The 22495-nt window shown below is 45.6% G+C and overlaps 1 protein-coding gene across 1 annotated transcript in view; it reads left to right on the forward strand.

The window, feature by feature from the left end:
* The first annotated feature begins 314 nt into the window (after positions 1 to 314).
* PIN1 (peptidylprolyl cis/trans isomerase, NIMA-interacting 1) overlaps positions 315 to 22495 on the forward strand; it is a 28324-nt gene continuing 6143 nt past the window's right edge. Inside the window, exons 1-3 of the mRNA XM_069604035.1 lie at positions 315 to 468; positions 20593 to 20793; positions 22093 to 22203. Of these exons, the coding sequence (XP_069460136.1) occupies positions 411 to 468; positions 20593 to 20793; positions 22093 to 22203 (370 nt within the window). The 5' untranslated portion in view covers positions 315 to 410. The remainder of the gene's footprint in view (positions 469 to 20592; positions 20794 to 22092; positions 22204 to 22495) is intronic.

Genomic DNA, 22495 nt, shown 5'->3' on the forward strand with positions numbered 1-22495 from the left:
TTATAGATGTATTATGTATAAAGACGTACAAATTAAATGTATCTGATATTTTGCACAACGTATAATAATATATTACAACAGGAAAAAAAATGTCTTTTTCATTTAAGATTCACCCAAAGACTCGCCAGCTCTAAAATGTCTGCTATGGACGGTTTTAGTGTTCAGGCGCACTACCGGGATAAAGTAAAGCGAGAGACATAATCCAATCAGCGCTGCCGCTGGATGGCGGGACAGAAAGAGCAAGCCAATCGCAAATGCAGCACGGTTCTGGCATACTGAGGGAAATAGGGAACCAACCTCTTTCGCGATGTCTAGCCAATCAGATGCATAGGCCTCCCAGGCTGCGACGTCGGCGCACTGGGCGTGGTTCTTGTTGTTGGTACTTGTATTCCCTGCAGTAACCAAACAAGATGGCGGACGACGAGAAGCTGCCGTCCGGGTGGGAGAAACGCATGAGCCGTAGCTCAGGTGAGATGACGCGCCTGGGGAGCTGTGCCACCCCTGCTTCCCTTCTCGGGGAGGTTGCATCGGTATGGCGTGCGTGCTTGCTCGTTCTTTCCACGCTCTGTTGAAGGGGTTTGGACAGTTCTGCAGTCACGCTGCAGCATTGGAGTGCCAGGCTAATCCGTGGGGGGGGCGGGGCTTTCATTTTCAGCCCCGAAATCGATTTTGGGTGTGCCTCACTCGTTTTTGGTGCATAGATTTTGTTGTTGCTGTGATTTAGTAAACGTGTTCTGTGACGGTGACCTCCTTTTTAATCCGGGGAATCCATGTTTAATAGCCACGCGCACAGGGACCACCCCTCTGCCAGACCATGAAGGGGGCTGTCTGATTGTTGCAGTTATCTGGTGTTTGGGGACGTTTAGAATGCTTTATGTTCACAACATAATTTACGACGGTTGAAGGATTTTAATTGACTTTTGGAATCTGAAATAGCCAGGAAACAAACTTGTTTCGATGTATTGTAATGCAGAGCATAGAAGCGGTGTTGAGTTGATTACTTACCGATAATCTTCATTGATCCTAGTATTACTATTCCTTGTCACTGTACTTATTTCCTCTGACACTCGACCTTCTATTTCTTTTCTTCCATATAACTCCTTCCCTTAATCCCCTGCTTCCAGTTTGAAATATTCAAGCTGGATCATGGGACCCCTGTAGGGATGGAGAGGGTGTCCTCAGTACTGTGACAAGGAAGACTAAAAATAGGAGTATTACAGAGAGCATTCCCTCCATTCTCCCTTGTCCCAGTGCTTCATGGTGCATACTATAGGAGCAATGGGGGAAAGGTCCCAATGATACAGAGACAGAACGTGCAACAACAAAAAAGCACACGTCACTCCAAAATCACATCCTAACAGACAAAACACCAACCCTGAAGGAACCGTCCCGGAGTGGGAGACTTTCAACTGGTAATGGTTGACAAAGGTGCTCTGACCTGTCCAGGTGGTAGCCCCACAAATCTCCTGTAGAGAACCCCCCCCTACTCCTGAGCATCTGCCCTAGAAACTGCTGAAGAGTAACCCTGAATGTTGTTAGGTGCAGGCCAGAAGCCACATAAGCCATAACGATAACGGTATGTATCCACTGGCTAATGGAAACCAGAGGCCTCCCATCCCGCACCAGTGGGGCCAAACAGATTGCCAGAAAGGGGCAGTCCGAGATGAATACTCCAGAACTGCCTGCATGTTTGTCAGCACAAAACACTTGATGCACTTTATCCTTGAACAAATCATGAAATGGTTTTAAACTGTCAAAAGGAAGTTTAAGGGCAGCTGCCTTGTGTGACCACGAGGTAGGCACCCCCACCAGGCTAGTGCAGAGAACTAGGGCATTCACAGGGCCCCACACAATACCAGGGCAGAGCACCCTTGCAGCCACTTACCTTGGCACGGGCCATTAGGCGCCTGGGTGTTGATGCCTCACATGCCGGCCCCAATGCTCTCCAGAAGACCAGCCCAGCAGGGGAACCTGGAGCATGCTGATATTCAGGGGACCGAGGCCCCGCTTCACGGCCCCTTCAGGGGGCAAGCAAACAGAGCTCAAAGGCACACAGAACAGACAACCTGCCGGAGGCAGGTAAAGTTCAACTCTACGTGGGATTAAGGAGAGGAGTTGTATGGAAGAAAAGAAATGGAAGAAGGTCTTGCGTTGGAGGCAGGGGCCTTAAGAAGTGTACTTGGCCGAGTGTTGTGTAGGTAATGCCAGCTCAGGAGAAAAATGCCTCTTCGGAACTGCCAACCATACAAATAAACTGAAGAACGGGTAGATGGGTCTCAAACATAACACAATAGCATAAACCTACATATTGGGGCAAAAGATTTTAACACATTTTTATGTCCGTCTTCTATCATTGTATTTATAGGGGGCTTGATTGTCTACTCTATTCCTTGGTCCATTTGCATAGCTGGCAAGTAGCCATTTGACATGTCGCATACTGCATGGTTGCCAACATGACCCATTCCAATCTGTAGGTGCAATTCGCTGTTTAATTTTTATTTTTTCTCCCTTGCTGCATTCTTGAGCTTGTCTGTTTTATCATGCGGGTTGGAAGAGTGCTGGATATGTACCTACAGATTAGAATGTTAGCAACTATACACACTGAGGTAGCGCAAGTATAGCCTGTTGTGGTGTGGCACCTGTAGTCCCAAACTTGATGGATGAATACAACTGAAAGCACAGCATGCAAAGACAGGAACTGCTCTTAGTAACGCTTATGATATGGGGCACCTCAGCAGCTATGACTTTGTGAGTTGCTCCTCTGAACGTTTGCCCCTCTAGTTGGAGGGGCGGGGGTCTCTCTATTCTGGTCTGTTCCCACTGTGGTCCTTTGTCTCCTTCAAGCTGTACCCAAGGAAACTGGCAGCAATACCTGTTACTTTCCTAGTCCCCTCTCCACCCCAACATTCAATGCGATGAGGTTTAGGAAAGGCAAAATAGTTTTTCAGTCCTTCTGGTTCCGACAGGCAAAGGACAGAGCCTTCTTCGATGGGCCGGTTTCCGCCTGCTTGCAGATCTGCACACCTGTTGCTGTGCAACTCGTTGAAGGCCCCACAAGTATAAGGCCACAACTTGGACTGGGCCGCAGGACAGGCCTTGCTGCTCGGCCCTTCCACCTTATACTTGTTTCCCTCAATCTGCTCCTTTGTGAGTATTACACTGATCACAGGTTTCACAGACACTTCCCCTCGTGCAACCCGCCTGCACAGCGAACACCCGATGAGGAATATCCAAGGCGACTCCCACACATCGTATGGTAAGCATTTTAAATATCAAATGGTGCACTCTAATGTTTGCTTTCACGTTTCATCTGAGACTAACTTGTTTGACATGTACTCCATCAAATGCTGCTAATGATTACTAATGCGTCACGTTGGCATGGGACTGAGCCATAGCCACCACTCTATCTCTAGCAAATGTCATTACTGTAAATGTTGTTACTAAGCCCTACTACGGCTTCAGATTTTGAGAGATTTATAATGCGCTCAAAACGGACTAAACCGTATAATGGCGTTGATGACTTTTTATGCTGAAAGATTTACCAGAGCTGCAATAGTACCCACATTCCATCCAAAGGGCATCATGTTCAGACCTACCTGCGATAATCTACTTCATTTGAACAGAAACGTTTTAAGAGCTTTACAGAACTTGTACAATTCCAAGGTCCTGATTTCCCTAGCTAGGCTGTTCCAGAGTCCAAATACAGAAAATCTTCTATTCCCTCTCGACACTAATGAAGATGAGGGGATAGCTAGAAGACATCTGGAAGGTTGCTTAAGCATATCTTTCAGGTAGTCCGGTGCTAAATTATTCAAGCACTTGAACACCAAACGTGCTACCTTGACTTTAATGCGGTCCTCAACCAATAACCAGTGGAGTATGCGACGCGAGGGGGACAGATATTTAGTCCATAGATCAACCCAACTGCTGCATACTGTGCTCTTGCAATCTGCAGTGTTTTTTTTTCTGCAGTGTTTTTTTTGCCCATGAATTGACCATTTGTAAGTGCTCCCACTACCAAGCGTGATCCTCTTCATGAATATAGGGCAGAGTTTGCCGAAGTCTTGAGGTTGGGGGGGGGGGGGGGGGGGTTTGGGCGAAATGGCCTTCACCTATGCCCAAAACTGGATTTCACTACCCAAGTTGTCCTGCCAGATGCAGCCAAGGTTTTTCACTTTGTTAGAAAACTAAGTTCTTTGGAAGTGACAGATTTTTTTTTTAATTTTTATTAGCCGCCAGATGTTGGCCAAACAGAATAAACTCTTGTCTGCCATCCAATCACTAATCTCTTGAAGGCATTCACTGATCTTGGCAAGGGCTTCCTCAACCTTGTCAATTGTGATGCAAATCTGAATATCGTCCGCAAAGGATTGGAAACGTATTCCATGGCGTCTCAGAATCTCCCTAACCAATCAGAGATGCAAATTAAAGAGGTGACAATGATGACCCCTGTGGAACCCCACATTCAACCGTATTAGGATTTCACAGTGAAACCTCGTTGTTGTTGTATCCCGACAATTATCACTGATAGTCTTAGTGGGCATGTGAACATGTCGGACTTCTGATTGGAATCCTCATCCCAACGATGCTTAATACACTAATCGGGCTCGATTGACAAGCCTGGTGTGCCTCCTGATCGGCCGGTAACTAGTTGCATGTGTAACTTTCCCACTCGTACTTAGGAGCGTTGTTACATCAGCTGACTGCAGTTTTACTTTTACTAGCCGTGCTCATTGCTGCCCTCTAGTAACTGGCTCCACTTGACTTTTGTACCTAGCCACACCCAGATCACAAAATTAAATTTCACATATTGCTGCCCACTGATTTCAAATATTGCCGCCCACTGTTTACTCCATAATTTGGAATATTGTATCTAATGGCACCCTCTATTGCTGTACACTTTTTTGCACTCACCAGCGCCCTACTGCCACCTGGAAGAGTAGCCTACCATCTAACCCTCCTCAGTCCACTCACTAACCCACACAGGATATTCCTATCCCCTATCCAGAAGTCAACCACGTTGACCACCTCGGCTCAACCTAAACTTCAACATCCCATTCCAATGTCCCATCTACTAACGCAGCACACATGGATTCACACCCTGCCTTCTCCATTCCTCACCAATACACTACTGAAAGGGGCACTATTTAATGTCCGATCCCTAGGGGCACAAGCTATTGATGTCTATGACCTTATTCTGGAACACCAACTAGACTTCTTAGCTATGACTGAAACCTGGCTCCATCAGGCACACTACTGACTCTAGCCATCCCACTGTACTACACCATTCTCAGATCTGACCGCCAAGATGGTCCATTTGGAGGAGTAGCTATTATTGCCAAAACCTTGTAGAGCCTGCCACACGAAGAATATAGACGGCTATGAGCTTCTAACCCTCATACTAATGACTGACCACAGACAACCGTCTATATCCTCTTAGTTTACACATCACCTAGTTCTTCTAATCATACATAGACATCCCCCTACTGTGACCCCCCCCCCCCTCTCCTAAAACCAAATTCTTACTGTTAGGGGACTTAAACATGGGCTTTAACGACGCAAAGCCACAGCCTTCCACACACTGCATTACAAGAAGCAGCTTTCCCAACTCGTCAATGCACCCACACCAAAGGCAGAATCTTACATTGGATTTTAACTGGATAATAATAATAATGGAGAAAAGACTGAGATTCTTTTGTAGGCTCCCCAACCCTATTGAGAAAATTATCACCACAAGACTACACATCTAGTGTCATAGATGGTACTTCCATTCCCATCTCCAACCAAGTGGGAACTTTAGGGGTCTGCCTAGACTCTAGCCTAACCATGAGTAAACACATCTAATTTAATTTATTATTAATGTGATACAGTTTTAAAATAAAACTTTACACATTCACATGTTTTAGAGAAGGAACAAATATATAAGAGAAAAATATATAAAAATAAAGTAAAATTCCTTATACCAAATTAATTTCCCTCAATCTGCAGTTTCTTACTATAGATAACTGCATCACCCTAGCAAGAGTGCATATTATGTCTAAGTAGACTACTTTAACAGCCTCTTGCTAGGCACCACCAAGAAAAATCTAGCCAAATGCAATTATTGCAAAATAAAGCTCTGGGTTTCAACAAAAAAAAGGACAACACGCCACAGTCCAGGAGAGAGGCACACTGGCTACCCATACACTCCCACTTTAACTTAAAAAAACCTGTCTATTTAACAAATCCTAACCTCGCATGGCCAATGAAACTGACTTGCTGTAACTGTATAACATTGTCAACCCAACTTGCTGTAATCAGAATCTATTTTGTCCTATCACTTGATGATTTTGCCCTGTAACCACTACAACACTGAACCTACGCTGTGATACCTCTGGGTTTGGGCATATAATCAAATACAATAAATACTGCATTGAGGTATCTCGCATTGCATGCGCCCTGTACCCCAAGCATCCAATGCATCTTTTGGCATTAACACTTCTCCACTATAGCGTGAGCTAGGACTGCCCTCTGCGATAGTACGCAACCTCGCTCACCATCAGCCCACACGCTCTGTCTCTCGCCCAACTACAAACGTTAACATTAACCATATTATAACCGTTGCCCTTAATGTGCAGTTACTTCAACCAGATCTCACCATTGCGCTTTACCACCCCCTGCACCATGTACATCGCCACAAAGGACATCCGACTCGCCTTTGTAATCAAGCCAAGAATCGGTGTGGCCGTGCGCTACAACTGCGGGTGCACCCCCACATGCGTCCAAACACTGCACCTGGCTGTTTCTGTGTTATTACCATGCGCGCTGCTTTAATGCCTGTGATTGAGTCAGTGCTCTTTATGATCGCCGCAACTTGTACTGTAAGTCTCTTTTCTGCTCTTTGCATCTCTACTGACATTACTGTGCTGCCTTATTCCCTGTGATTTACCTTTAAAAATGATTGCTGCCTATCTTGTGCTTACTCCCAACCCCGTTCATCTGCAAATACATCAGAAACAATGTTGTGATTATGCCTGAAGTGATTCTGTCACCATACATAGTCAACATACTACAAGGCAGACCCTTCCTCTGGGTATCCTGGACTCTTATATGTATATGCCAATTTGTATCGTGCGGCCTAAGGATTGTGATTATTGTGCTGCATTAGGATTGATTTGGTTTCTGTCACATAGATGACCCAATGATCAGTATGCTACCATACTTGCACCGAGCCATTAAGAACTGACTCAGGAACCCAACACCTCATCACTCAAGTCCATATCTGCCTGTGTACTTGCCTTCACTTGTGGGTGTACCTCACCACCAACCTAAACGAGCCACTCAAGAGCTCACAAACTGCGCCACAATATTCCTCACCATGTCTACGCGCTTCTCAATAACATACATTGTCTAGGATCAGCCTGGAGCACAATTCCTAAACTAACATGCCCCTTTTCCCCTCAAAGCACCATCACATTCTCACATACCCCACCATCTAAGGCACTCTGACAACAAGCTACCTCCTAGAACTAAAGTCACTTGAGACAACACATACACCACCACTCATTCCATTCCCAAAGAAATTCACTCCATCTGCAGAAGGGACAGACCCACAGCCAAAGGCAGAGGTGTAGTCATCATAGCCAAAACCTCCCTAAACATGAGGGGCACCCATCACATCTGTTAAAATGTCCCTGAATGTGAACACTGCACTAAACGGTAATCCCTTCTACAGACCACCAGGGCCCATACTCTTTTTCAGAAGTGTTATCCAAATCCACATATTCCAAACCCCATTGGGTGATTTTCAGCCTAGGGTATCGCAAACCTTCAGACAGAAAAACCTTAGCCAACACCATGTCTGCCCTTGGACTTACTCGTAGGCTCCTCAAGGCCGCATCCTTGATGGCACGCTGACATCACTGCGAGTCCACCATCTCTTCTGATTCACCCTGCCCATGGTCTGATCACTACCTTGTTACCTTTTTACAATTGAAATGCACACCAATAGGAACCTTAACACGAAATTAAAGAAAGAAGCCCCAACCAAAAACAACCTAATGCCTTTACTACAACCTTTCATAGAAACCAGAAGCAAGAACAACCAAGACCTAACCACCATGGCACAGCACTACAGTGACACCATACTGGCAGCTATAGACAAGCTGGCACCCCTTACACTTGCAAAGCCGAACCACCCGTGCATCTCACGGGTGGTTCACCCCCAAACTCCAGAAGCCTCCTGGAAAATGTCGCCCTCCGAATGAAACCTTCCACAAGGCAGCCAAAGACTACAAAACACAAATCCTCAAAGGTAAAAGTGCACTGTTCAACGACAGTACAGCCAAAGCAAAATCGAATTAACTATTCCTGATCCTTGGAGTTAAACCCCCCCCTAAACCGCCCCTTGTGGAAAACTGTAATAAAGATACCAGCTGGTCCCTAGACATTCAGAATGCTCTTGGGTAAAATCGCGCAACTTCAGGCTAAAATGGCTGCAAAAAAATAAACTTCAGTAAACCCTGCAGCTACAGTCAACCAACCTAAACCCACTAATGACCCCAATACCCACCCCCTCCATGGTCAGCATGATGGAAGTCCTGCAAATCCTCTCGAGCTTAAAACCATGCCATGTGCCAAGGGGACCTGTGTCCATCCTTAGGACTGCGCACCCCAACTTACCCCTTTCATCACCAATCTTTTATAAATGTTAATTCCATAACAATTGTCCCAACAGACCTCAAAACACCTGGGTTCTACTACTCTTCCGACCCATAACTGTTCCATTTTTAATAGACAAAATTCAGAAATCTGGAAGATAACAATATTCTGGGTCTTGGGCAATTGGGCTTCCGCCCGGAATATGAGACAAACAGCCCTACTAGATGTACAAATGGATGACCTGAAAGATTAAGGGAAGCTCACCTTGCTCCACTTTTTTGGATCTCTCGGCTGCTTTTCTGGTAGACCACAATATCCTCTGCAGCCACCTCGGTTCAGCCGCTCCAGTCTCTCCCAGTGCCACCCTCTGGATAGGGCCTTCCTTTCCGAAACAATGAGGGCCTTTTCATCCAAGGCAGAGCCGGCACCCACCCAGTCAAGGTTCCTGCATTGTCTCCCACTTTGTACAACATATTTACAAAGCTACTGTTTGACCATATTGATGGCCTGGGCATCACCTACGCCAACTATGCAGATGACACCAGGTCCTCATACCCATCACAAGAGATCATGTCAGTGACACCCACACTCCTGGATGGAACATCATGAGTTGTCTCAACAACAAGACACAAGTTGCTTCTCATAGGACCTCAACTCCAGCTTGCTACTCAGCACTGTATTTCAATGCTTTAACATTGACGGTGATGGCAACATTATCCTAGTGTCAAATCGGGTAAAAACATTGGGGTTCTACTCTTCACCTTAGCAAACAAAGTGAATGCCTCTGCCACCTTATACGCATGCAAACTCATCAACCCCTAAAGACCCTCTCTCTGGACAGCTGCATCACGCTGGCCATAGCATTGGTCCTTGCCTGCTAAGACTACTGCAATAGTCCTATATGCCGGCACCTCAACATACAATATTCATAAACTCCAGGTGCTTCAAAACAACGCCACCAGAGCAGCTTTAAACACCCCCCCCCCCCCCAAGCCCCCTTCAGATCAGCCCACATTTCAGCAACTATGCTTGCACTTGACTAGTTACCCATCCAAGAACGGATCTGGTTCAGAACACTCGCGCTGACGCACAAGTGTATTCAGTGTTGTCCCGGCCTACTTGCCAGACAGAATCTGCCTCGTCAACCCAAATATAAGCTTCAAAGAGCTGGGGACAGCAGCTTCCGCTCAATGGCCAGCTCTGGAATGCCCTACCAACCCATTGGAGAGCCCAGGAATCATTCTGGATTTTCCGTAAGCCGCTCAAAATCCACCTGTTAACACACACACACTATGCAAATAACTGCTGCATATCTGTATCTATGTTTCTGTGTATTAGTGACTAGAAAAATGTCCAACACTGCAAAATGTAGAATTGTAAATATATATGTACAAATGTAACAAATTGGGAGATATTCCCAGGTGCTTTTGGGCTTAGCACGCTATATAAGCAACAAATGAATTATACCCACTGCCTTCTCAAGCCATACCCCATCTCATTCTGCTGTTCCATACCCAATCTTTACTGTTGAATCATTCAATAGCCTAGTAGTATTCACTGCTGTTCCATGCCCCCTGTCTTGCAATAGCCTAGCACCCACTGCCGATACATGTCCTAGCCTTGCACAAACGGCTGACTCCTGTATGCCCCCATACCACCACCCCTCCCACCACCAAAGGTATTCCCATAGAACAAAACCAATGCACGCCAAGATCAGCATCCCAACATAATGGCCACCCATACCAGAAGACCTCCCAAAAAAACCCTCAACCTGGCCCTAATCAATGCTCGCTCACTCCCTGCACACGCTCTAGATATCGTGACCTAACAATGAATGACCTACATGCATTGGCTGTTACAGAAACATGGCTACACGCAGCCTGGGGCCCTGCCCTAGCATTGGCCCTTCCCCTGACTACACTTTTATTTTTATAAGTGAAAGACTCCTCGCCTAAGGGACTGCATTCATAGCAAAAAAAAACACCTGCGCATCAGGCAACTCGACCTCGCTCAATGAATCCTGCAACATCCTTTCACTAAAATAATCACTCTGACCAACACCATCATGAGCCACATAATCAACCTCCTGGAGCCACCAACACCTTTCAAAGAAGACCTCCTCCAGACACTAAGTCACAACCTCAAACTCTCCTCTCCAGTAACACTCCTAGGTGACTTCAACCTTGGACTCAATGACCATACAGACCTTGAACCATCCTTTCGCCCATTCACTTCTTGCTGTAGGCATAACCCTATGCATATCAAAGGACGAACACTTGACTGGCAAGTCAGCCTCAATTGCAACATCGCTATTACCCATGGTTTGACCAACATATAATCACCTTTGCCATCCCTGTGGTAAACCAGTCAACCCCTTCCTGCTCCCCTCCCAAGCGACTACCACCATCTCTGGCCTGTAATTCAAGAAAACACACCACTTAATCCACTCACGTTTGAACCCATCTGCACTTCAGACCCCCAAGCACTACATGCTTCAATTCCTAGACCTGGTTTTAGCTTGGTTATGGGTTTCCCCTCCTAATACTAGGATTTACAATTGGGTCTTCAGCAGAAGACCCCAGTGTCAGGGTGTGTACCCTTAGACTTAGGTTTTCTTGATTGCCGCAAGCTTTGAGAATTACCAGTCCTCCGAGGCCTAGATGGTTGGTTTCCAACTTGTCTATCTGCTTCTTCCTCAGAAGCGGTGTGTGTCAGAGACTTTTAAATTGAATCGAAATGGTGGAGCATGGTTTGTGCTCCCAATTCCTTAAGGCTAGTTTTAGATTTGCCTTTGTTAGTGGTTGCCCTACTAACATAAGGATTTGAGGGGGATCCTCTGAGAATTCCACAGATTAGAGTTCTTTCTTGAAATGGAGACCTAGAACACCTTTGCAGCTCTCCTGTAGGAGTAGTTGGAGCCCCAGGCTTTTTTATTAGGCCAGTAAAAAAGCTATAGTTGAACTTCTTCTTTTTCAGGCTTGGAAGTTTCCTTCTAGGCACTTTGATGTAATCGAACTTCCAACCTCTTAGGTTTGTTAAATACCTTTACATTCATCTGGATCACCTCTACTGTAGGAGTATCCAGCTTTAGGAACCCCTTCCACTGTAAGTGGGGTTTCAAGTGGTTCAGCCACTTCAGATTTAACTGAAGGGGTCTTTAGTCTAAAGGACATACCACACAGGGTGTGTGACAGGAACACCAAGGTTCTTGTTAGCCCTAGGAATTGCCTCCACAGCAGGGAGTCGGGTTTTGAGATTCAAGGACCCCCTCCGTTGTTTGTGAGGTTTCAGAGGGACTTGACTTGGACAAAGTTACTGCACAATTTTGTAAATTGAACAGGAACACTTAAATTCTTATGGTTAACCACTTCCTTAAAGAGGTTCTAACACCTCCGTGTTCACTAAAAGTGGGGTGACCTGAACCATGGCAATATCACGCCAGTAGTAGGACAGAAGAATTTACGTTTATGGCAACTGGTTGACATCACTATATGTTGGATTTCAAGAGGCTCAATCACCTTAGCAGTAACTAAAGGTATGGTTAGAGGAGTTACCTCTAGCTTTGTCAGCCTAGGGGCTTGAGTGACTCTATTCCACTAACCAGCCTGCCTCCCCACCCCCACATCCCTGGGCCTCCTCGGGGTTCCACAATTCACTCGCTACACAAATGCCCCACACATTACCAAGGCATGAAATAAGCAGTGTTGCATGCATTTCTGTAGGTTTGCTAATTAAATTGGCACTTGTATAGCAAAGCTATTGATGAAAACACTCCCCTCTTGCCCGCGGGGCTCCCTCCACCCTCCTTTCTGTGCAAGTTCATTGGGGCTAGCAGAGAGAGTGCAGGCAAAGTATTTTTCTTATTCAAATAATTGCAAACCAGAAGTAATCGGGGTGATAACTATATCCTGCCTGGCAAAGATGTATGTTTTTTTTAAATTGTATTTTTTTAAAGACAGTCCTGAAATTCCATTCCTTACTTGTTTTGCATAAATACAGTATAGCTACTGCAAAAAATACTGCATTGCTTAACAGTGACTGTTGTGCATCTAAATATAGTGTCAACTAAACTTCATTCTGTTGGGGAAGATGCATCGCTTTGACGTCAACACTTTACATAATCACACGGCCAAGTGCTGTTGATGGAGCAACCAGTTACCTGCATCTGTGCAACTGGTTCTCAACCCATGAGATGATCATTGACATTGTATCTTGGCTCCTTGTTGCTTTATTCCAGCTACCGTGAGTGTGAGATGGCCACAAACTACAATATTCCATAGTTCTGCCCGCCACGCCATCCACTCTTGCTTATTCTCTTACCATGCCTTTCTTACATATGCAAGAGGAAAGAAAGTATCAACAGTAAGGCACACAAGTGACCGCAAGGCGTTGCAAAACAACTATCTAATCCTAAATCTCCAGATGGCAGCAAGCTAGGACAATCCAAATAACACAGTACTCCTAGTGTCTTGTCAAAATGAAAGGGCTTATACTAAAACTACTGCCAATCCTTGCCTCTTTATATAAATAGTGTGGGTACCATGTTAAAAAGTGTCCACAAATGATGTCGGGATGTTCAGGCTGTTGGTCTGCTTTCCCCATGTGATAAGGCGGTACACTCTAGCTTAGCAGTGTCTGGCTTCTCTAGCACGAGGATACAGTTCAACCATTGGCATCGGGACCTTCCATGCCCAAGCCTCTTTCTGAGGCATCTTGACTTTCACTATTCACCCCGGATTCCCCCTCGGCTGGGCTCGGGTTCCTTTTATAGAACGTTCATAACTTTAAACTTTTTTTAATTGTTTTTTTTAAGCTGATCTTCCTCCGCCCGGCTAGGATCAACTCCAATGCGATTTCAACTTTGAAGACTTTTGAATGTGCCCAGGGTTTTTATTTTATTCTCAGGTTGCAGAAAGGTTAAAGGAAATAAAAATGTTAACAGGTTCTCAGAGCATGTAAGTAACTTCCAAAATCTTGCCTCAACACAAGTTATCGCCTCCGATGGACAGACAATAATCGGTCAATTGACTAGTCTTCAGGGAGGAAGGACAGTCCATATGTCAATTGGAGAACAGTGTATGGAGCTGAAGCCCTTCGTAGTTTAGATGATCACTGTAGGGTCACAAGCTGTATGTGGAAAGCAAAGTTGAAATCCACTGCAAGTCTACTGAGAAGAGCAAAGCTGAGTAAGTGCCCCATGTCTAAACAGTACCGTTTGCAACTTGTCCAGCTGGATTCTGTCCTGTTGCAGTGATGCACATCCTGGGTCCCTGAGCTTCAGTCGTGGGGGGCAAGAGGGAGGATGTCTGCAGGGCTCAATTTGGAGGTCTGCAGCTAGGGGCTCTTTTCAGAACAGTGGCACTTGCGCTTAGTAAATGGCACCTCCGCAGATCTTGGGTGGCTTCCTGGAGTCCTGCGCTCTGGTGAGGGGACTCGATCTCTGGTCGTCCTGCCTTTGGAGAGTCCCTGGGAGACTCCTGGAGCTTCTTGTTGAAGTGCAGACATTGCACTTGGCTAAGGATTTCTCAACCTCTGGCACTCAGTTACTGCGGCAACAAAGGAGTACCAGCAGTCGCGTAAGATGGTCCAGTGGAGTTCATCTCGGTTAGTTGGTCCCACTAACGCAAGGGAAGAAGTTGTCCTCAGAAAAGTGTTTCCGCACAGGGCTTCACCGGGCAATTCAAAGGTTCAGGAGGATACCGCAAGCTTTGTTCAGTTTTGTGCTTCCGAGTGGGTGACTCTACCTCTAGTCCCAAAACCTTCGCCTTAAGCGGTTCTCCTATTCCTGCACAGCCTAGGCTGTCGGGGTGGCTGTCCTGAATGAACAGCCAGCCAATCGGGACTAGTTGCATTCAGGCACTCCTAGAGACAAGGACAGGAGTTTTAGGAACCTCCCTCACTTCCAGAGGCAGCGACGCCCGCCAAAAGCAAAACTAAAAGGGCTCAAACCTGGCTTGGCGTGCAGAGTAAAACCCAAGAACCTCAACTAAAAAAATGGCAGACTGGGACCATTTTGACAATCGTGGTCAAAGCTCAATGGGCACAGCCATTGGCCATTTAAGTAGTGAGGGTAACGCAGGGTTCCGTTAGAGTTGTATACCTGTGGGTTGGGATGTTGCTGGTTCCTCGTGGGCCGATTCATTTTGGTGTTGCGCTGATCCAACTGTATCCTCTGAGTATAGTTTGGATTGGTGGGTGCGTCTTAACCTAATCTTCAGGTGTGGGACTGGGTGGGTGATATCTAATCTTAGGTGATCTTGTATGACCCTGGTGGGTTAAGGCTTTGAATGGTTCAGAAGTAGTCTGGCTGCAGTGTTTTCAATGCTTTGTTTTAGAGAGTTCGGGCGTGCCTAGGTATAGGCTATTGGCGTAGTCTACTTTGGACATGACGAGAGTGATGATTGTGGTTGTTCTGTTGGTGAATGATAGGAATGGTAAGATTCTCTTTGCCGCTCGCAGGAAGAAGCATTTCTTGAGGAGAGCGTTCTTTTGGCTCTAGCGTGACATTATTGTCCATTGTTCATCAGAACCCCCAGGTTTTTTTACAATCGGCGCTGGGGCTGTCCCGAGTTCCTTGGCCAAGGGATGAATGTTTTTTTTATTTTTTAAAATTTTGCCTGGGTTGATTTTGAGGCAGTTAAATTCATCCAGAAGAATACATCGTGGAGGCAGTTTTCTAGCGTTTTTCTTTCTGGGTTGTCTTGTTTTTTTGAAGATGTCGGCGTAGTTGTCGCAGGTGAGGCCGTGGCTTTTGATGATTCTGTTCAACATCTACAGGTAGATGTTGAATAGTAGTGGGGAGAAGGATGATCCTTGTGGTACCCCACAGGTGGAATCACTCGGGCTGGATTTGAACGGTTTCATCCATACGGTTTCCGTTCTGTTTGTTAGGAAAGATTTGATCCATAGTAGGGCGGTGTCTTTATTCCAAGTCCTTCTAGTCTCATTATGAGGGTGTCATGGTCGACTGTGTCAAATGCTGCCGATAGGTCTAGGAGTATCAAGGCAGTGCTGCTGTCCGAGTGAGTCTGTTTTTTTTTTTTTTTTTTTTTTTTTCTCTTCCCCCCCTCCCCCCCAGATCGTCTGATATTGAGAGTAGAGCTGATTCCGTTCCTCTCAGTGGTCTGAAGCCAACTTGTGCCTGGTCTAGTAGGCCGTTCTCTTCTAAAAACCTCTTGGATTGTTTTGTATATGTACGTTTCGAGCAGCTTGGCTGTATACTGGATGTTGGAGCTGGGTCTGTAGATGGAGAGGTCCTCTGTTTCGCGCTGTATCGTTGAGTAGTGGCCTGATGTATGCAGTTTTGAAGGCTTGTGCCACCTTCCCAATTGTGATGGAGTGGTTGAGGACGTTCCTGTGATATTCCATGGGCATTCCTTGTTTAAGAATAGATTTGTATATGTCTGGTGGGCAGGGACCCGAAGGTATTGCTTGCAGTCGCCAGTTTGACATGTCTCCTCTGATATTTCTGGAAAGCTTTGTAGTTTGTTTGGGTGCTCCTACCGGGTGTGGGTTGGGGTTGTGGTCTGATCGGACGGTCTGCTTTGTATGGTTTGTTGGATGTTGGCGATTTTGTTTTGAAGTGGTCTGCAAGGTCATTGCAGATCTTCGCGGATGGAGTTGGGTGTGTTACATCCTGGAGGATTTTTGATTTCGTTTATGATTTTTGAAGACTTCTTTTTGGCTGTATGGTGCTTTGAAGACTCGGTTGTAGTAGTGTTTCCTCTTTGCTTTTTGTATTTCCTTTTGTAAGCCTGGTTGTGTTGTAGGAATTTTTGTTTGCTGCGTCGTTTTTGTTTTTTCTTCAGTTTTTTCTTTTCATGGTGCTGAGTAGTGGGGTGAACCATTTTGCTCTTGGCCGTTTAGAAGAAGCAAAGGGTTTTTCTTTGGCGATTGTCTATAGTAGATATAATCCAGGAATGCAGCAGGCTTAACTTTTTGTCCAGGTCATATTCTTCCATGAATGTTGGGTGTGGTTTGTTTAGCTCCAGGGGTTCTTTAGGTTGAGTTTTTGATGGTTCGCCAATCGTTTTCGTTGTTTTTTTCGGTTGATTGCCTTGTCATTTTGATTACGAAGGGGATGATGAGGTGGTCGCTCCAGGGTATTTGAATTGGGGTGCCGTGGTGAGGAGTAGCGTGTTAGCGACTATTGCGTCAAGTGTATGCCCTGCCAAGTGGGTTGCTCCTTTGACTAGTTGTTGTAGGTTCATTGCTGCTAGTTGGCTGGTTAGCGGGTTTTTGTATGGTCATGTTTTCTCTTTCAAAACCAGGTGTCTCCTAGGACTATCAGGTGGTTTGTGTTTGATGGCTAGGACGGTGATTGCTTTTGTGAAGGAGTCGACGAAGGTTGCATTGTAGGTTGGTGGTCTACGGAAATAGCCCTATTGGATCTCAAAATCCAGATGGACTCCATTAGAGATTCAGGCAAACTGTGTATCATCCTCCTAGACCTCTTTGCAGCGTTCAACCTTGTGGATCATGATAAACTCTGCAATACCCTAGCCAAAGACTTCAACTTTTCCATGGATGCTACCATGTGGATTAAATCCTTCTTAGCTGACCGTATCTCCAGTGTCTATAGGCAAAGGCTTCTGACCCTATCCCCGTTTCCCCCGGGGGTACCCCAAGGTTCTTGCCTCTCCCCTACACAATGCTTATACGAAGCTCCTGCTCAGCGCTGTACAATATGGGTGTCTCTAAACTAACTTTGCAGATGACACCCTGATCCTCATCCCGCTCTCAGAAAACTATACCCATGACACCCTACTCATTAACAATATCTACGCGATCATCCAAATGCCTCATCAACATTGATGGCACCATGATACCTGTCTTGAAACAAGTAAAAACGTTAGGAGTTTACCTGGATGCCAACTATGAACATCCTCCACCGCAAAACTAATTGCATTAAGCAGACAATTTCTCACCCCCGTTAATAGCGTCACCTTGGCCGGAGCTCTAATATTGTCACGACTCGATTATTGTAATGTACTACTGTTAGGCACCTCCAAAATCAAACTTCAACTCGTACAACACAAAGCCCTAAGAGCAGCCCTTGGCATGAGGAAATCTGACCACATCTCCAAGACTAGAAGAGAGCACCACTGGCTACCAATTGCAGAAAGAATTGTCTTCAAAACTCTGTATTTCCTACAAATGCCAACAGGGCTCAGCTCCCACATACCTTCATAAAGTTCTGCAAAAAAAACTGCCCTCAGATCCCACAACCAGCAACTCCTGGAAATCCCCCGATTCAAGAACACCAAAGCAGGCGGCGGCAGCAGCAGCTTTAAATACCTAGCCCCTTGGAATTCCCTCCCAACATCATTAAAGCAGAAAAAACACTCAAAACATGGCTTTTCAAATAATATGAAGACCATAACCCTGAGTGCCTAAAAATATATCTGCAACCTTCTCACATGTTTAAATATGGAACTATACTTGTGATCACCATACTAGATAAAGAATGGCTAGATTGAATTAGCTCTAACCTGCTGTGTAACCATGTGTTTATTCTGTATGTAATCTTGAAAAAATGTGGTGTAACCTGGGATGATTCTGTATGCAATCATGAGTATCCCCTGTAACCATGTGATTATTCTGTATGCCATCCTGAAAAATGTAACCTCGCCGTGATACCCGAGGGTCTGGGCGTGAATACAATAAATCAAGTTTGTTTGGGGTGTTACTGCTATTCGCATTTATCGAGGATTAGTAGGTCTTCCAGTTTGATATCCAGGGTTTCCTTGTGGATGATTGCCAGCCCTCCCCTCTTTTGGTTTTTCTGTTTGGACGCATTTGAAGTATTCAGGCAAGCAGTTGCTGATGGTGGTCTTGTAGTTGTCGTCTAGCAAAGTTTCTGTTACAAATAGGATGTCGATTCCCTCCGTCGCAGAGCAGATCGTATATCTCAGTGGCATGTTTGGACATTGATCTTGCATAGATGAGGTTGCAGTGGATCTTTTTGGTGTGGTTTTTGCTTGTTGGATGTTCCTTGTTTTGGTTTGTGGTTGTTTGATTGCGGTGCATCGTTGTTGGTGTTGATTGGGGGTGGATGAGGATCCGCGAAGGCTGAATCTTCATTGCACGAGGGTGTTTGAGGATCAGCGGAAGCTGCCTCTTCATTGAAGCGAAGCTTGGCTGTTTCGTGGTGTTGCTTCTCCGTTTGTGCTGGTCCGTAAAGGCGGATTCTTCGTTTAATTGATCAGTTAGGATCTTGTTTGGGTTGTTGCTTATAAGATTGTCGTCATGTCAGTATGGTGTGGTTGTTGAGGGTGTCCTTCTGGTCTTGTGATGTATTTGGTCGGACTCTAGCTGCCGCCTTCTTGGGTGTTCCAGTCTTTTTCCCGGTTGTCTCGGATTTGTGTCTTGATGTCTGTGTCGTAGGTATGGTGTGAGATATAAGGAATTTTCCCTTTGGACTTTTGTTGTGGTTTTTGGCGTTGCATTTCCTCTATTTGAGGTTGGTGCTACAGTGGTAGGTTGGATTTGTGTGCCTGTGTCCAGTGCGGCCTTGTCTTGTGTCCTTTCTTGGTGTCCCTTTCTGGCCCGGGGCATTTTTAAGCGGGCCGGAGGGGGCAGTGGTGCTGGCTAGTTTTGGGCACAAATTAAATTAAACCCAGAGATAAGGCTTGCCTCACGCCGGCTTCCTCTCTGTGGATGGAAGAGCCTGTGTGAGCTGGCAGCCAAGGGCTCGAGGCCCAGTGAGGGCGCAGATGGGTGGGTTACAATGGGCGGGAGGGGAGTGGGAGACAAACCAGGAAGAGGGTGCGGGGATGCTTCTGGGGGCCTAGTTTTGGGGCTCCAGGGGTGGGGTGGGAGGGAGAAGGTGCTGGGGGGGGGGGAGAAGAAAGCTAGTGGCGGGGGTCACCAGAGGGCCAAACTCAGGAAGCTGGCCCAGGGGAAATGGTCACAGGCCATGGCACTCACCTACAGGCGCTCTGGGCCAGGAAGCTCGGGGGCACTGCTCAATCAGGCGCCAAGGGTGTTTGGAAAGTTTCACTGTGAATGGCCGGCAGCTGTTTTCCAAACAAAATGTATTTCTGGTTTCCTGTGCCATGTACAGAAGGGATATATATATATATCTTTCTCTCTTTCTCTCTTTCTCTCTTTCTCTCTTTCTCTCTTTCTCTCTTTCTCTCTTTCTCTCTTTCTCTCTTTCTCTCTTTCTCTCTTTCTCTCTTTCTCTCTTTCTCTCTTTCTCTCCCCCCCGATCTGTTGCAATGGGTAAATGCATTTCTCCTAGTACTTGGCTCTAGTTTGGAAGGCTTGGCGCATCTCACTAATGTAGTAATTCTGCGGTAAACCAAAATGCTGTAGTGATGCTCGTTTTCGGTCTTGGTACTCGTTTTGTTCTTGGGTACACTTTCTGGTGACATTTGCTATCAAATGGAGTTGTTTGCTAAATCAAATTCTTGATTAGCAATCAATTTCTGAACTATATGCCTTTCTTGGCAGGTGTTGCATGGGTCAACTTTGGTGTGCGCTTTTCCTCAACCTGTATCGAGGAGCAGGAGCCCAACATAGTGAACTCACTTATTTGGCTTTGGAGGTCCTTGACCCAGTAAGCAAGTGTCAAAATCCTCATGTAAAACTGTCATCGTCTTTGCTGGACAAGCTTTTTAAATGTATAAAGCGTAATGATTTCATGTTTACATAATTACGTGGAAGTTTCAGAATGCTTTGTATTAGCCCTTGTTTCTTCAAAGGTAGCGGTAGCTTCAGTGCTGGTGTCTGTGCTTTTCAAGCCAGCATAACTGGTGCGGGAATAGCATAATTAAAACTAAATGAGTCTGTTTAGCGTGAAGTAATATCAACCAAAGATTTTGCCTTGAAACAAATGTATTGTTTAACTGGGTATACTAGCCACTCTTTCATTTTCCTTATTGGGTAGTTGCTGCAGATGTTGGATTATCAGTGTTATATTTTACCCTTTTCCTCACCCTTCTTTAGGTCGTGTATATTATTTCAATCACATGACAAACGCTAGCCAGTGGGAAAGACCCAGTGGCTGTGGTAAAATGGATCAAGGAGAGCCAACAAAAGTCCGCTGTTCACACCTATTGGTCAAGCACAACCAGTCCAGGCGGCCGTCGTCATGGAGGCAGGACAAGATCACCCGTACCAAAGACGAGGCAGTGGAGCTCATCAATGGTAGGTTACAGAAAAATCTAGTTATTGACACTATAGCAGTGTTGCATAGGTAATTGCTGTGCAATTTCTGTAGGTTTTCTAATTGAACTTGCTCTTGTTTAGCACAGCTAGCTACTTAAATCCCTTATTCAGTAAAAGCACCATGTATGTGGACTGGGAGCAGACGATTGTTAACCACTAGCAAATCAACCACTAGCCTGTGAAAACTGCAGTTTTCTGGGCGAGTGTATGACCTTATGGGACTTTCTGATCTGGGAAGGCAGGAAGAACGTAAACAGTATGGCCAAAGAAGATCTTCTGGTGTGGCCATTTTAGAGCAGTAGCCACATTCAGTAGCCATACACACGAAACACTAAAGTTAACTTCGAAATAACACAAACGTAACACCAGCTTTAATTTAGGCACATAGATGTATTCCCGAGTGATCTGCTCTGTGCATGGTAAAAAGACGAAATGGGAAATCTAGTTTCATAGCATAAGACTTTCTCCAAATGAGCAAAAGGCCAACGGTGGAAAGCTGAAGGCTTCACTTGCCTGTAAACTCGACAGGTGCAAAAGCAAAATGGCAAGTTGCTGAAAGAGAAAGCTTTCCTGTATATTGGAAGCTATGTTGGGTTTTTGTGAGTAGGAAGAGTAGTGGAGAGGGAAGAGGTGGGAATGTAAAGAGTTGAGATGGTTCTGAGCGGAGGGGCGAAGTAGGAGGGAGTATTGAAGCAGCAATAATGGATACTTTTTCTGAACCTTGTTGTCTTTACCCCTACCTGGGACACCTGGCTGGAAGCACCAAGGGAGTTGAGGATGACCCGCGATCTGGTCATGTGATCGCCTAGTCATCAGTGGTTGGTCTCAGATATTGTCCCTTGTTGCTGGTGGGATGAGGGGATTTCGTCCAGATTGGTGCTCCAGAAAGGAGATTCTTGTGGCCTTCAGCTGGAGATGCTATTATCTGGTTTATAAAATGGATAAGGTGAAGGGCAGAACTGACTAGTGGAAACCTGCGCGATGGGTCTAGGCTTGCTTGCACCTTCTCATCCTAAAAAGATGTTAACCTGATCACGGTTAGAAATGCTATGCAAAGCAGCCTTTTTGGTGTGAAATTTCACTTTTTTTTTTTTATTTTTTATCCTTGTGTAGTAGCATATGCTGGTAAAAGCAGAACATTTAATTTTCAACTGCCCCTCCTAATTTTAAAGCATCTTTTCATTCATGGCGGTCTTTATTTTTGCCTGTACTGTATGAGTGTTCTTCTTTTGGGGGTGTATTCTGCTCACTGACTCTTTTCTCCACCTCCTTAAACAGGCTTCATTCAAAAAATCAAATCTGGAGATGAGGATTTTGAGGCACTAGCATCCCAGTTTAGTGATTGCAGCTCCGCAAAAGCAGGTGGAGACCTGGGTCACTTTGAGAGAGGTAGGTCCAACTCATCCAAATTGCATTACATTATTGGGTAATAGTTGGGCTGCACAGCCAGATGCCTGATAAATGTGCTGAGGTATGGGTGCTTTACTTGGGTGTTCTTGATAGGTTTCTGGAAGGTTTTTACTGATCAAGTGCATATTTAATCCTTGTGGTGCATATCCTTGACCCATTGTGTGAGTTGTTTAGCTGGGGACCAATGAGGCCAAAGTTGGCTATGGCGGGGGTTGAATTTGAGGTGTGCCTCCAGGAATGGATGATGGGTAGGTAATCGCTGTGACTGATG

Source organism: Ambystoma mexicanum, chromosome 3q, assembly GCF_040938575.1.
Source record: "Ambystoma mexicanum isolate Mex_15411 chromosome 3q, UKY_AmexF1_1, whole genome shotgun sequence".
Lineage (NCBI taxonomy): Eukaryota > Metazoa > Chordata > Amphibia > Caudata > Ambystomatidae > Ambystoma > Ambystoma mexicanum.